The sequence below is a fragment of the Catharus ustulatus genome, chromosome Z (genome assembly GCF_009819885.2).
Source record: "Catharus ustulatus isolate bCatUst1 chromosome Z, bCatUst1.pri.v2, whole genome shotgun sequence".
Lineage (NCBI taxonomy): Eukaryota > Metazoa > Chordata > Aves > Passeriformes > Turdidae > Catharus > Catharus ustulatus.
Window position 1 is genome coordinate 47,243,861 of NC_046262.2, and position 16,842 is coordinate 47,260,702.

The 16,842-nt window shown below is 40.7% G+C and overlaps 1 protein-coding gene across 4 annotated transcripts in view; it reads right to left on the bottom strand.

Moving 5' to 3' along the window:
- PCSK5 (proprotein convertase subtilisin/kexin type 5) overlaps nucleotides 1-16,842 on the bottom strand; it is a 264,705-nt gene that overhangs the window by 205,074 nt on the left and 42,789 nt on the right. For all 4 annotated transcript variants that reach the window (XR_004420644.2, XM_033084735.2, XM_033084736.2 and 1 more), the window contains exon 3: nucleotides 4,874-4,987. Coding sequence is in view for 3 of the 4 variants with exons in the window: in XM_033084735.2 (XP_032940626.1) it covers nucleotides 4,874-4,987 (114 nt within the window). In the remaining variant the exon portion in view is untranslated. The remainder of the gene's footprint in view (nucleotides 1-4,873; nucleotides 4,988-16,842) is intronic.

Sequence of the window (16,842 nt, forward strand, 5' to 3'; positions counted from 1 at the left end):
TGTGCTTTTGCTGTATGATTTATTACCAAATCTTTGATACACAGGAAAAGCTCTCCCAAAGCAAGCATGGAAATTATTTTGGTATTGCTTCCTGCTTCAGTGAAAATGCTGGCATAACCCCCACATAATGCTGACTTCCATTTTGTGTTTCTGGGCACTTCCAGGTGTGCTTATCTAGGAGCAAGAACTGAATATCCCAAAGGAACAGACCAAAAAGCCTATCTAGTCTGTCTGTCTTCAAACTATTTGCTAATCTTGCTAAACTATCTCCGTTAATAATCTCTTTTCAGTAAGTATGGATAAATCCACTTCTACAGGCTTTTGATTACTTAAAGTATGCTATTGTCTTCCAAAAGGAAATTAATTTAGGTCAAATTGTGTATTGCTATTGTTCTGTCTTGTCCACAGAGAACAACAAAATATGTGCTTCCACATGAATATTTGCAAGGTAATGTTTGGCAGGCAGAGTGGTTCTTTCTAGCAGCACTTCTGCAGACCTTAAGTCACAGATCATCTTCTTAACTTTGTAGAACACATGCAATAAAACCCTAAAGTATGAAAGTCCATGCAACAACCAAACCAACTTACAAAATATTGCAAAACACTTTCAAGTTTGCCACGCCACTTCAGAAAGAACAAACATTTGGCTTCCACTCCATAGAGGAAAGGAGAGAACAGTTCTTGGGAGGGCAATAAAAAGAGAGTGAGGTTTTTCCTTAGCTTTCAAACAAACTTTTAGGAGGTTGTAAAGGAGAGTGACATGTATTCATTTGCTGTGGTGCTAGCATATGGCAGGTGAAATTCTTTCTGGAATTCTGTCTCCCCATACCTGGGCCAGCACTCAGATACACTGTGACCTCTCCTTCTTCTTTCGCCTCTTTCCAGCCCATCTCATCAGGCTCCTGTCACTCCTTCCTCTGTCCCTCTGTCTCCTTTCACAGTCCCACCCACCATAGCTGACTCATTAATGGCAAGGCCAGGGATGCAAAATCTTTTTCTTTGCTCTGCCACTTGCTTGACTTGGGAGAAGAGGCACAAGTAAGCCAACTCCCTACAGACTTCATCAGTGACATAAGGGAGGCAACTCCCCTACCTCGTCACCTCCACCTTATTTCATGGCTACAAGACATTTGGAAATGCACATTACTCACTGTTGATAAAGGTTTATTAATCCCATTCTGGCTGCCATCCAGAGTTAACTACACTGTGTGGGAGCAGAAGGGTCTGTCCCTCCCTGTGAGCTAGTGTAACTCACCTGGGAACTTGCAAGAGTAACTGGAGAGCACTGTGTAGCATACTGGAGGAATTTTCTGAAGAAATGAAGTAAGCTGGGTTCATCAGACACTTCACTGAAGCTCAAAGCAGTGCTTGCTTCATAGTCCTCACAGAAAGTGAAAACTAAGCAATTTTCCCTGGGTTTTGGTTTCAGCATCAGAGCTCAAGGCAGCAAGCCCTAGATGCAAGTAATTCAGCACACACCACCTTGTATGAATTGCTCTCAACTGCAGTAAAAATTACATTTGACCTGTTTATATCAGAAATCTTACAGTGAAAATATACCAATAAATGTGATGATTCATGACCAATAATGACTAATGAGGCTTCTCAGAAAATCTTTTACCTTCAACATTTTTTAAAAAACCTCAGTACATGACTCTACATCTATAATTGTGCAACAATATTATATAACTGTTTGATCCAAGAAATTACTTTGTTATTATTCACCAAGTAATTGGTAAATGCTCATTTCCACTGTGGTTCAGTCTCATGCATGTTGTTGGCACTGCTATAATCCTCTTCCACCTTCAACGCCCTAAAACACATGGCATTTGTTGATCTGCTTGTCCTTGCAGTCCAGTTTTGTGAAAAGCCCACAGAATTAGAACTTAGTTCTCACAATTTGTTGGAGAAACAGCACAGCCAGACATTGTGTGTTTTCTTAGGTTTACGGAATTCTATTAGATTGTGTTTTCAGAAGATTTTTAAAACCTAAACAGTGTTTTCATTATGCTTTTCTAGTATGTTTTTCTTATTTTTAAAAAATAACAAAACCCATGCAGTGGAGTCCACCATCATGTAGAGGTAAATTACAACTGCAGAAAGCTGTGCCTCTCATGCCTGTGAGATTCCAGTTTCAGCCTATCACTAGGAAGCTCTTCTTGAAGTGGGGAACAAAAAGAAATGGTCATCAACAACAGTACTCTGACTGAAGTCTACTAAGGTTAGTTATATTAACCACAACTTTGCATATATTTCTATTTTTTAAAATATATTTACTACCTCTTGTTTTTAATATATATTAACATATTTACTCTAACTAAATTACATATTTACTTTATTATATTAACATATACTTAGCTATATTCTATATCTCCCTAGACAAGATAAAGAAACTCATTTAAACAACTGGCAGGTACAGTGAAATTGATTAGGCACAAAGCCACCTCAGTCATTCTGAAGATGCTGTTTACTATAAGCTCCAAGTTAAGCAAAATAAAGAATACAGAAGAGCTGACTTCAACCTCTTTCGGCCAAAATCAGCAAACTGATTGTATATAATTCATCCAGTTATTGGCCAACAGGTTATTTTGTCAACATCAGTGGAAGAGAAGAAATTTATCAGATTTAACATGATGGTATGCAGGTAGCTGAGCTCTGGGAATGGCATACAGGACTTACTTATCTTCTGAATCCAAATTTTGAAGAGGATGTTAACTAGGAATTTTTTTCTTTTGATATCGGTTTGTTCTGAGCACTTTTGAATAACAGTTGGATTGGTAAAGTTTTATACACTAATTAGCCCATCAAAATATTGTATTTTACTCTTAAGCATGGATGCCTCAAGATTCAGAACTTATGCTTAAGAAGTTAGGTTTTTTCCAACTTTCCTTGTTTTGAGGGAGGGAAGTCAGAAGAAAATAACCTTTTGTTTCTTTTAAACATAATGATGGCTCAAAAGAGAAAGAATGCCTGATTCTCTCTTGTAACTTTTTGCCATGGATATCAACAAACAAAAATGTATTATTTCTAGCCTAGAAAATGAAAATTACAAGAAGTGGTACTTGCGAAGGAAAACATTGATCAGATATGACTTGACAAAGTCTTTGAATAAAAGGACTTCTGTCAACAAATCTGAGCTGCATTTATGGCCTTGTTAGAAATTATGCCAGTTCAAGGGGCAAAGGTATCAATATCAACCCACAAAGAAGTTACTTGTTAATCCTAATGCAAATCTCTATATGATAGTTTACTTATTACTTTCTCAAGAAATTACTCAAGAGTAATTTCTTGTTACTCTTACTACTTTCTCAACAACATGTCTGCAGCCAGCAACCTAAAACCTCTTCCAGCATAGCAATGACTGAAACCATTAAACAACCTTGAACTAATTTTTTCCCTTCACCTTACAAAGTTAAGAAAGATTAACAAAAGCAGTTATAGTAACAATCACAAACACAGTCATATGAGGATATCTTTTATGTCCCAAGTCAGTCCTGAAGTCAACCCACCCGCATATTTTTAGCTATTCTCCCTAATGAAATAGCATGGCCACTGATACTTTACTGATACCTTTCAATAAAATGTTATAAAACTACAACCACTAATGATGTTGCAAATACATGGAGTTAATTGGTGGATGTAAACGCAACCAGTCAAGAACGGTCCCTTCGCAGACGGTCTGAAAGTCAGAATTTTTTCCCACTGGGACAGAAATGAGGAATTATGAAAGTTGTACAAAACAGTGAGGTCCATTTGATGCTCTGAAGTCCGTTGTTAGACTGGCAATTGTGGCACAGTTGTGAGGTAGTGTGGCTAGACAACACAATTGGTTTTCAAATAGAGACTGCTATATTTCTGATAAAATTAGAAGCAACTGCTATAAGTATCTATTACCAGAGCACCTCTCCTATGAGGATAGACTGAGAGAATTGAGATTGTTTATCCCAGAGAAGAGAATGTTCCAGGGAGATATTATTGCAATCTTTCAATATTTGTAGGAGGATCATTAAGAAAAATGAGGACAAACTATTTAGCAGCACCTATTGCCATAGGACAAGGGCAATGGCTTTGAACCAAAAGAGGTTTTATTCAGGTCAGCTGTAAGGAAGAAATTGTTTACAAGGAGAGTTGTGAAATGCTGGATCAGGTTACCCAGAGATATGGTAGGTGCCCTATCTCCAGGGACACTCAAGATCAGGTCAAACAGGGCTCTAAGCAACTTGATCTAGCTTAAGATGTTCCTGCTCATTGAAAGGTAGGCTGGACTAGAAGGCCTTTAAAGGTCGCTTTCATCCCAAACCATTCAGTAATCCTAAGATAGTCACTTGGCAAAAATGAGGATATTTTTAAAAATATCATGAGTAAAATGTTTCACTCTAGGCTTTAACTGTGATTACCAGGCCAGAAAAAAATTTTTTTTTTAAATATTTGTTGAAGAAAAAAATACAACTTCTGTTAGACAGGAAACAGCATAAGCAAACCATTTTTCAATCATTAAATTGTTTATTATTAAAAAGAGTGTAATTATAACACTGAATGGTCACTGTTAGTGGTTTTCTTCTTCTGTTTCAGGACAAAACACATTTATGTTTGGGACAGTGAATTAGGTATTAAATACAAGTGGGTTCTCACAAGTTGTGGCTAAGTTCCTTCCATTCTCATTGAATGAGATATATGCAATAAATGCTTCCTTCCGCAGAGCTCACCACAAATTTTTTGTAATACTTCTAAGGAGTTTACAAACCTTTATTAGTTACATAAAAATCCCCAAATCTGCTTTTTCTAAACATACTCTTCCATCCCTTTTTATAATATTGAACCAGACAACTAAATATTAGCATGAAACGCAGTCAATGACCCTCCATGTACTTACCATGTACCACATGCTTGGCCACTTGGGATCATTAAAATAAGTGGATTGGGTACCACCAGGTTTATAATCCCTCTTTATCCTTCTTTTAACCACCTGCTGTTGTATCCACTCCACCTGTCAACCAGGAAAACATATGGAGAATGTTATGGTTCTGTAGAGATTATCAATAAAAGTGCAAAAACTTAGGATTGTTCTCATTACTAGACTCCAAGGCATATTTCATATTAAAGAGTTCATTTTGGCAGTAGATATCGTGCAGATCACCTTGACATACTGCTCACTAAGGAATATTTAATTATATGCAATTTAGCTAATGTTACAAATCTACCTAAACAATTGCTTAAATACCCTGCTAGACAGACGTCATGCGGTATCAGCTTTTAAATACTATTATTTTCTGATTTTTCTTTATCAGACTTACTCTTCTTTTGAATTTATAAAAACTCATACACAAAATCTAACAGCATATTACAACAAGGAATTAATTGAATTTCTAAAAGGGTGGGTTTGTTTTTATTTTTAGCTTTCTCTTCCCTAAAACAAAAACATTAAAAAATATATTCAAAAGTTTTGCTTTTAGACCAATATCTAAATCACCTTCGCCACTTGGAAAGAAAAAAAAAAGCAAAATTAAACTTTATTTTAATAAAGTGACTCCTTTTCAAGATTTTCTCAGAGAGGCACTCTGGAATTTTATTTTACACTAAGCACTCCCCTGTGAGAAATAGCTGGATACTGAGCAGCAGCTTTCATTAAAACAACACAAAAATGAGCTTGAAACCAGAAAAGAAATGTAAGGGTTAAAAATCTAGTTCTGAAAGTTATTTTTGTCTGTCTGACACCTCTTCAAAGATTCATGACACATCCAAAGAAAGATGACACTAAAAGTGACATCAGCCTTAGAGCACAGAAGACTCTGCAGCTCTTTCTGTGTTAGTTATTCTAAATGGGAGCTAGTTTCAATCAACGCAAATAATACGAACTAACCACAGAAAAAGCCCATGGTATATTCACACACATCTAGCAGCTTATATTTCTGCTGAATTGTTTCAAGGGATATTACAACAAAAATTCAATTTGCAACTCTCCAAGCAAGACAGCCGTCTTGTCGTAGCAGCCAACTCTGCACCTTTTATTGGTGCTATTTGAATATCTGTGTATGCACACAAACATACAAATATATCAAGTAAGTTACTTTCAGCTCACATATTTGATTGCCACTAGTCAGAGACAGTACTAATATTTTCCTTTACTAGGCTAATCTCTCTACTGTGCATTCACAACGCAGCTTCAAATCCTTAGGGAGACATACCATAGCTCTCTGGTCTCTACTCCTCAGTCAGAAAAAAAAGCAGAAAGACATCTCTGAACTTGCTCAGAGAGGATTCCTAGGATAGTCCTTATAGAGGCTGGATGGTTTTCATGGTTTTTTTTGTAAAGAAGAAATTAAATTTTCTCGTTCCCAAGAACTAACTTCAGGATCAAAAGCATTCTTCTAGATGCTAAATGCAGGCTAAAAGCACAGACTATAAGAGATGACACTAAAATTCATTTCTCTGTTAAATCTTCTAGGAGCAATCATTAGTCGCTTTCTGGTTCTATGAGAATGGAGAAATTAGGCAGTGTGCCTTTCTCTCTTCTCTTCCAGTACAGTTCAAAATCCCCCACAATAGGACAGGAGCGAACAGCTCCCTTCAGATCTGACTGGATCCGGGAGTACTCTGCAGGAGGTGACAGCTAATGGGTCTCAGTCTTGAGGCCTGTAGGATACACAAAGCATGTCTGGGCAAAGGTCAGAGAAAGTTGAGTCAAAAGACTTTGCTAAGCACTAAACCTAATGGTTGCTTTAAACCGGGATCAACAAGCCCCTTAACTACAATAATTTCACGATTACAAGCCGCACCGATTTTAAGCCGCATTTCCGGGGTGTCAGCAACGTTGATGTCTTTGTCAACACACAAGCCACACCCAATTATTAGGCGAACTTTCACAAAGTTGTCATTTAGTAACAGAATCGTGGGATCACTGGGCTAACTGGCAGGTGGCGACCTTGGAAACATTATTTCCAAGTAAAAAAGACACAGACCATAGCTGCGGCAGCGTACCCTGCAAATTTTATTTACAAGCCAAAAAAGACATGAACAATAGCCTGGTCATTTTGCGAGCATTCCCAACAGATCCGTGTTGCCTTTAAACAGCCGCTCAGCCACGCAGGCAAGCTGCCGAGCTCCAAGCGCAGCTGCTCCTCCGCACCGGCACAGCCACCCCGCTCATCCGCGCGAGCACGGCCAGCTGCGCAGCCGCACAAGACTGAAAACACTTTAAAAAGTACAGAGAAAAATCACGTACTTTTATCAAACTGCCAAGGTAACTCGCTGAGGTAACTCACCCCGATAATACCCCCCGCCCCACCACTAACGCCATTATCCACAGTCAGGCAATAAGCTGTTCTCTGATTGGTTCATTGTCGGAACAACGGGAATCCATGGATATCAAAACATTTTTGCTCGGGACAGGACCGGTACGCTACCAGGTAAGGGCAGATATCATATTTTTGTTAATATATTAGCTGCCCCGGATTACAGCCGCACTTCTGGGTTTCCACCAAAACTTTGGTCAAAATGGTGTGGCTTGTAATCATGAAATTACTGTAGCTCTCCCATCCATGAAAAAACAGACTTTTAACTAAATAATGAACCCTGTTCTCCTGACTTCTGCTGCTAATATATGCTTTCTTTTCCAGACCCTCACAATAGAAGCTTATTTTTCTTCAAAGCTTCTTTTCCTGCAGGTAACCCATACCTCCCAACACATCACAAACCAAGAGACTGGCATCCTATGTACTGTTTGGTCTCTGACTCCCCACCTGCCTGGACTGCCACAGACCATAGGCCTTACTTCTTCTGTTACTACTATTTAGCAGTCATTAACAGAAAAGCTTCAACTGGTCTGAAAAAACAACCATGGCTTTCAGGGCTTATACAAATCCACTTTCCAAGTCTTATTATGAGATTTGGGTCTCAGTACTAGAAACACATTCAACTGACTGAGGGGCCTCAAGTTCCCATGCTGCAAGAATATTTACTGTTATCTTGACTCACCCTTTGCTGAAGGAATTAACCACGTGAGTATGTTAACCATGCTGAGAACGTGGTAAGACAACAAGTTTCAACACTTCACAGGCTAAAACCACACCATGCCTTGCTTGGTAACTCACTCCGGTCTTGAGACTGCTGCGAGGAATTGAACATGCCTACCACCAACGTAATCTAAGGATCTGACAATGTTGCAGAAATGTCCACAAAGCAAACCAATGAGACAGACACAGCAGAAGGGAATTACAGTAAATTCACGAATACAAGCCGCACTGACTATAAGCCGCATCTCTGGGTGTTGGCAAATATTTCGGTTTTTGTCCATAGATAAGCCGCACCCGAATATAAGCCGCTTTGTCGTTCGCAGCGAGGACCCGCGTGCAATTAGTAACAGAACCGCGGGAGGGAGGGGTTTACTGGCTGAGCTAAGGCTGTGCAGGCTCGGCCCGCTAGGGGCCGCTGACGGGGCCAGGTGGTCCAGCACGGTGCTGCAGCTCGGGGCCAGCCGCCGCTGCCACTGGGCTCGGTCACCCCGGGTCAGCGCTGCCCTGCGGTGGCAGGCAGGGACGGAGCTTCCCCTGGGCCTACGGCAGCGGCAGCGGGCGGGGACGGAGCTTTCCCGCGCCCGTGGCGCCGGCGGCGGGCAGGGACGGAGTTTCCCCGCTCCTGCCGCGGCGGCGGCGGGCGGGGACAAAGCACCCCGTCGGCTCCCCGAGCCGCGGCAATGGCTGCGCGCGGCTCCCGTCGGCTCCCCGGGCCACAGTAATGGCTTGTGTGGGGCTCCTGTCGGCTCCCCGGGCCGCAGCAATGGCGGCGCGCGCTTCCCCTACCTCCCTGGGCCGCAGCAATGGCAGCGCGGGGCTCCCGTCGGCTCCCCGGGCCGCAGCAATGGCGGCGCGGGCTTCCCCCCCCCTCCCCGGGCCGCGGTAGGGGCGGTCCGGGTCCCCCCTCTCCTCCCCGGGCCGCGGCAATGGCGGCGCGGGCTTCCCCCTTCCTCCCCGGGCCGCGGTAGGGGCGGCCCGGGTCCCCCCTCTCCTCCCCGGGCCGCGGCAATGGCGGCGCCGGGCCCCCCCCCGTCTCTCCCCTGGGCTGTGGCAGAGGAGGAAAGAGAGCTCTCCCGCCTCTCTCCCTGCCCCCCGTGCTGCCTACAGGGAGCCAGGCTCCACCCGCGGTGCAACAAAGTAGCGATTTGTAACAATCGCAAAATGCCGACTTTGCAGCTGCTCGGCTCAGCACTCTGGCAGCCACTTCTGAGGTTGTATTAGCCGCTCCTGATTATTAGCCGCATTTCCGGTTTAGGAGCAAAATCTTAGTCAAATTGGTGCGGCTTGTATTCGTGAAATTACTGTAAACCTTCTGCCACTACTACCTCTAGTTTAGATACATGAACATTAATGAAAGAACTCACCAACACTACTGTTACCTCGAGGAGCCATAAATCAGAGACCCAGGGGATCTAATTTGGCGTTAGGGACTCCTGTGCACCAAGGGCTTCTATAGGAACTACATTTAATAACTGTGAGGATTTTTGGCAAAACATCATTCTTTTGTTAATGGAGCCCAAGAAGTATAACACGTTCCTGGAGCCTGCACAACAGGTAAGTTTAAGCAGAACTTCAGCAACCTAATACCATTTCTATATGGATAAAATGAAAGGAGTTTTCCTGACTAGACAAACTCTTAGCCAAACCCTTTACTCATTAACTATGACATGTTGTCTCTATTGATTACTGCCTATTCAGCTACAAATATCTGCTGATCAGTAAAAAGTTTCAAATATAGAGGCAGCAGAGTACTGGTGGAGACTGATGCACACATACATTGCTGCCTCCAAAAATAATTAATTTCTTTTCTCCATTTCTTTTATTTCAGACAATATTATGGAGAATACGTTCAGTTATTTAATCCAAGCAATCATAAACACTGCAGCACTGCACACTTCCAGTTTATTGGAATATACATACATATAATATACATAATTTGGCACATAAAGAATTTTCACTTTATGTATATGCATGTGTTTATACAAGTCTTTGTATCAATCGAGTTACAGTAATTTCACGACTGACTAAAATTTTGGTCTGAACCCAAAGGGCGGCTTATAATAGGATGCAACTTATATACGGACAAAGAACAAAAAGTTGCTGTTTTAGTTTGGAGGACAGGTGTCTGCTGAGAAAGGCAGGAACTTCTCTTTGAAATGGAGAATGTAAATCCCCTCCCTCCAAATTATTATCATTTTGAAATCAAGGGGCTCTCAGGCAAAGATATGGGAATTAGGAATAACAGTTCTTTTCTAGGGAAATTAAAATAGAAATACAGTACTACAAAGAGACAAACTCCAAGCCCTGACAAAGTCAGAGTACAACCTGACATCCCACCAGGCAGGGTGTTGGTAGCAGTCCCATTAAACGGTGGCTGCATCCTCCTGCAGTGACAGATGCAATTCAATTGAAGCAGTGGTCCTGCAGAAGGTGCAGTTTCCCTCTGGAGGTCCAGTGTTGATGTGGAAAAATCCGGTTTTCCTCTGGAGTCCAGTGGAGAAAGGGACTACCTTAGTGTCCCCAAAACCTCTGTTTTTATCTTGGTAAGAAATGCTGGGCCCTTCGCCCTGGCTGGAGCAACTTCCAATGGGATGAAGTGATTTTATCAGTCACACAGTGGGACTCAATGGGCCATTAGCAGAAAATGACTCGCTGGAGGAAGGATGGGTTGTGAAAAGATAAAGAACAATGTCCTGCCTGGTTTCAATGGATGGCCCATTAGCAGAATATCTCCTGAGGAGAGAAGGATCACTTCCCCCACCGTCAACAGATGGTGATAGAATAGATACCTTTTATCACACTCTGTATTGTAACATGCGCCTTATAATCAGGTGTGACTTATATACGGACAAATAATGAAAAGTTCCTGGCACCTGAGAGTGCAGCTTATACTCAGTGCGGTTTATAATCGTGAAATTACTGTAATCTGCAAGCCTATAGTGTAATAGGTGGTTATATTTTAGTGAGATGCAAGTAACTTTTATATCTTATCTATCACCTTTTAACAAAAGACTCAGTTACAGGGCATGGCGCTACTACATGCTGGATGCATGATCAGACTCAAACCCAGCGAAAGAAACATTAACTTCTTGTCTTCCCACAAGACTTAATGACAATTTTATGTATGAATAGAATTACTCTAAGTAAACAGCCATTTAATTTCATACAAATTATTATGTGGGCTAACAGCACATTTGCCTAAGTAGGCATATGGGAAGAGAGTGCAGGTAGCTCTCTAATGATGGAATGCAAGTGTTTAGATGGAATAGACTAGACTCATGTAGAATATTTCAGTTGTAAGGGAGCCGCAATGATCATCTAGTCCAACTGATTGATCAATTCAGGGATGAACAAAAGTTAAAGCACAGTACTGAGGACCTTGTCTAAATGTGTCTTTAACACTGACAGGCCTGGGGCATCAAGCACCTCTTTAGGAAGACTGATCTCTTTGACCAACTTCTTGGTTAAAAAATGTTTCCTAAAGTCCAGTGTGAACTTCTCCTGATGCAACTATGAACCATATTCCCATATGCCCTGCCACTGGATAACGGGAAGAAGAAATCAGTATCTTTATCTCTCCATCCCCTCCTCAGGAAGATGTAGAGGTTGCTTCTCAGTCTCCTTTTCTTCAAACTAGACAGCCTGATGTAAAATATTAGGACTCATTTTGTATGGTACAGGTAACCACATCAGTGAAAGGGGGAAGTTAAACTGACCACTCTCAGACAATGACCATGCACAGCTATGAGGGAGACAATGCAGGATGCTAGACAGAGTAACCTAAAACATCCCAGTAGTCCTACTTATAGCTTTGCCTGGAAGGCATTTAGCAAATCCCTTATGTTGAGATCTGCTGAATGATTGTTTTTGCTCTGAGATTATACTGATACCACCTTTCAGAACTTAATTTAAACATCAATGGAAGACAATATACTCATCTGACAAGTCAATGCATACAATTTTGTTTACAGATCACTGCTACCTAAATGGAATAGTTTACTCAACATTGTACGATTTCTAAGTTCATAAATGAAAACAAGGTCAAGACTTGTAAGTTATATTAGTATTGTAACACATATTACCTTTGAGTATTTTATGGGTATTCATCTATAAATCACTGTAGAATGCCTGGTATATATTGGATTTGTTTGATTCTGTATGAAAGGAGCTCATTTGTATAAAAAGAACATTTCTGGAGTAATTAATTATACAGATTCGCATTTCTTGCCAAAGGGTGAGCCTATGCAAATTAAGTTCATTTTAACATTTCCATAAAGTCAACACTTACTGAGAGGTAGCAAAAGACATTTTCCCATTGACCTCAGACTCAAAAGTTCCATTTCCTGAGTGTCTACAAATCAAAGCCTAGCCAGACTGGAGACTAAACTATTTTAAAAATCAGCATTTTAGTCTCCTTAATTGAGGACTCAAAACATTGTTCTCTGCATTGATGCAGTTCTTCTTCACAGACCTGTAGAGAATAATGTTATGGCAATAAAGCTGCTCTGAGCTAACTCAAGTACTATTTTCCTCTCTTAAGTGCCAGAATTTGAAATTAAATGTTATCTCTGTGTGAATCAAAACTACTGTCTACCATTTTTAGCCTCATTGATTCAACAGAATTCTTGGGAAAAAAGCTCCATGTCAGTATGCTGCAGTAAGAACTCCCTCACCCAGAATTATAAACTGTGGAAATAAAAAATTTGATAAATGAAAAACAAAACTTACATGCTGGGAAAAACCCACACCAATTTATCAAAGCAGCATGATTTTTAACATACAAACACTGTTGTGAAAGAGAATTTTTTCAAATATACTGTGAGAGGATCTGCTTGAATAAACATTTCAAAATTATTAAAAATGTGTCAACTCAAATATGTGAAAATGCCATTACTATACAGCAGAAGTTACAGGTAAGCTGAAGGTATAATCCTTTCCATTTTGAGAAAAAGCATGCTTGGGGTAAAAAAATTTTCTTACTCTGAAGTTATGAATTTCATACCAGAATCCGTGACTTTTATGACAAAATTCAATGTGAAGGTGTGGGTGTGCAGTCTGTGAAGAAGATATCCTGAAGTTGCCACTCCTGACTGAAACTGTAACAGTAACCCTTGATGCCCCCTGCACCTCCATCTATCCTACCAGAAGAAACTGGAAGTTCCTCCTCGCATAACAAGAGAGGAGGTGCCACAGGAACACTACAGATTAAAAAGAAAAAGAGAGAGAAAATGCAGACAGAGGACACGAAAGGTAATACCCAGTAAACAGATCAGCAAAAGGCGCTCATATGGAAAACAGGCAATGGCAGCACTGCTACTCAGAGTTTGTCTACCGACAGATTGCTCTGGACAAGCATCCTCCCTCCCAGTTAGATGGTCTCATGCTGCATCTGTTACACTTCATTCTTTACTTGCCTAAGGACCCTCAACACCCATACATCTGAGTTCTGAAAGACCCTGCTACAAAAGGACAGAAGTGAGGACAGCACACTGAGACAGAATATGAGATTGTGGTGTGCCAGAATAGGCCATAGAAAAAAAATTGCTCCAACAGCTCCTATCTTAACGGGATGCCATCCAGAGAGACAGTGAGAGACTTGTGAGGTGAGCAAGACCAAGTGTAAGGTCCTGTGTCAGGGTAATCCTAAACCTCAATACAGGTTTAATGAGCTCTGCATATGGGCGGATGAAAAACTGGACATGACTCAGCAACTTGCATAGACACCCTAAAAAGTCAGCTGTATGCTGGGCTATATCAAAACACACTTCTCCTTGACTTTACTGTCTGGAGTACTGCATCCAGGTCTGGAGTACCCAACATAAGATAGGCAGAGGAGGCCATGAGGGCCATGAGGATGATCAGATGGCTTGAGAATTGCTGCTTTGAGGAGGAGCTGAGATAGTTGGTATTGTTTAGCTTAGAAAAGATCTTTGGGAACCTTCCAGTTCTTGAAGGCGATCTGCAGGAAGGATGGGGAAGGTGTCATTATCAAGGAGTCAGTCTAGTGATAGAATGTAGGGTAATGGTTTTAAACAGAAAGGAAGTAGGTTTAGATACATACTTGAAAGGGATATTAGGTAAGATGAATGTTCTTTACTCTGAGAGTGGGGAGGTACTGAACAGGTTGCCCAGAGAAGCTGTGGATGCCCCCATCCGTGGAAGTGTTCAAGGCCATGTTGGACTGGGCTTTGAGCAGGTCTAGTGGAAGGTGTTCACACCTATGGCAGGAGAGTTGGAACGAGATGATCTTTAATGTACTCTCCAACCCAAATGATTCTATGATCCCATGTTTCTAACAAAACAAGTCAGCATCTTATTTGTCCTGTCATGAAGTTTTCTCTTCTTAAATGTATCATTTGACAACATTCTGTTTTTACATTCCACCTTGCAATGAAATCAATGATTTAGGGTAAAAGGGAGGAGCATATGTTAATATCCAAGGGCTATACCCAGGTTAGTGAACAAGAGACCCAAGATATTACTCAGAAGTGCAGGAGAGATGATGAAGACTATTGACACACCTCTTGCTAACTATGTACAGTAACAAAAGTGAGACCCTCCCCCAAAAATTTGACTTCTTATCTTAAGAAGAATTTTGTCATTTTTTTATCATAATCAAAATGACAGCTATTTTCTTAACCTATTATTCTTTGACTCATGATATCAACTTTTCACCATAAAAATAGGTGAAGACAGTTGGTAAAGTAGATGTTGACGTAGGTCAAGGCCATGGAAAATTATTGCAGACACCATTTCATAAAAGTAGGGATCTAAAGTCATATAAAAAGTTATTGACTCCAGCCATGCTATTTGATGCATTCTTGCTGATTAAGAAAGTGTTTCTTCAGCAAGGGCCAATGACAATCCACAATCAAAGTAGTTGTCATCATTATGCTACAGATTCTGAAAAAAAAACCAAGACAAAACAAGAAACAGATGTTCATACAGGCTGAGTAGAAACCAAAAAAGCAGAGGAGAAAAAACAGCAGACAATCCTTGAAATTATCACTTAAGCCCAAAGAAAAACGTCCTGCACAAGAGCAGGCCAAGCTACTGCAGTGTCTCCCATAACCAAAGCTGAAATTCGACGCACATTTTTCCACCTCATAGCCACAGAAAAGCCAGTCAGTCCTGGTATGATTTAAGTGGTTTCTATACTTCTGCATTTGTGATCTACTGTAGTACAGCCATACTTCCACACCCATGAGGTACAAGAACCCACAGTTACGCATTTTAAAATAACTGAAGTGTCCTTTGACTTTCCCTTGTAGCCTTCCCACCCCTAGACCTACCAGTTCTTTGCATAAATCCATACATATCAGCCTAAAATTATGGGGCAAAAAAGTCTTCTTCCTTTAGGAACAAGACTGTAGAGAAATAAACTGTGAAGAGAAAAAGTGATTGCCCGGACGGCTCTGTTCCGAGGTAATTTAATAGCAGCCAGAGCTGCTGGGAAGGGCAAGAGCATCACAGTGAAATTCTGAAGAAGCTCAGCCTACCTATTGCTGGCCAGGATCTCTGGAAAACCAGGGAACAATCAAAGGCAAAAGTACACACATTTTCTCTACCGGAGGAAGTCTCGAGAGGTTTCCTACTTGCAGGCACAGCTCTAGTAACAGATAAATGAACATGGCTATAGCCACTGCCCAACCTCCGCCCTTCTTGTGTGTTGTACCACAGCTGACCATAAAGCTGCTCAAAATTACAGGATTGAAATCACCCAGTAGCTTTGTGGGAGAGCTGAGAACAAATTTCAGGGAGCCTGGGTTCCTGGCCAGTGGCTTCATGCAGCAGCAGCAGCACCAGCCCCAGAGATCATATGCAAAGAGCAAACATCTAAAGCTGTTGGGGATTTTTCCCTTTTGCCTTCCTCAGATCTGAAGTGGCCTAATCAGCTTCGATGTTTCTAAAATAACTCAGCCTTGGAATAGTGAGGAAAAGTCTTTACAGCATAAGCTTAAAAGTAACTCCTATGTTTATAAAAAGTAGTTTATAATTTTTAGCCACAGGTCATACACCCTATCTTGGAACAGCTCAAGCTCACAATTTTGAACATAATTTTAAAGAGACCTCTAATTGATAGCTGTGTTTGGTACAGTACCTAAAGCTCTGCTTACATCACTGAAAATACTGTTAGTATCTAGAAATACCCAGTCTTGGAACAATGTAATCATCTCAAATTTCAGTACAGCAGGAGGATTAAAGTTACTATCACTCTGAATGCAAACTTGTATGTCACAACTCTAACTTAGGCCTAAAATTGCACATTATTAATAAACTAAAAGGTTGATCGAGTGTCCACTCGAGAATAAAACCCTGAGATCTCTAAACTTCATTAGTTTTGGAATATAACGTCTGGCAGCTGAACTATCTTGGATTTCATATCTGTATTACTGTAGCAATTACTACACATATTTTTAAAAACTGTAGAAACTTCTTTCCTTAGGTTAGTCCTTTAACTTATGTCATAAATCATTTAAGTTCTTCAGACGTCTGCATGTGCTGTTTTAAGATGGTCTTAACTCATTTAATCAACCTTAGAAGAAAAATCTCTACCACAGGGTTAAACTCAAATGTCAAAAATACTAGAGTAATTCTAAAAGTGTTGATTCAGTCAAGAGTTTCCCATGGTTTCAACTGCCGTTTAGAAAATCCACTGAGAATTAGTAAGACAGTAAAAGAATTCCATAATTAAGTGATATGCAATATCCATCAGTGGTGTACTGGATTTATCAAATATACCTCCTGAGTAGACTCTTCACTGACCACAACCCCCTTATAACAGAACATAAGTAAGTATCACTAATAACTCAGTCTATTTCCAGAACTT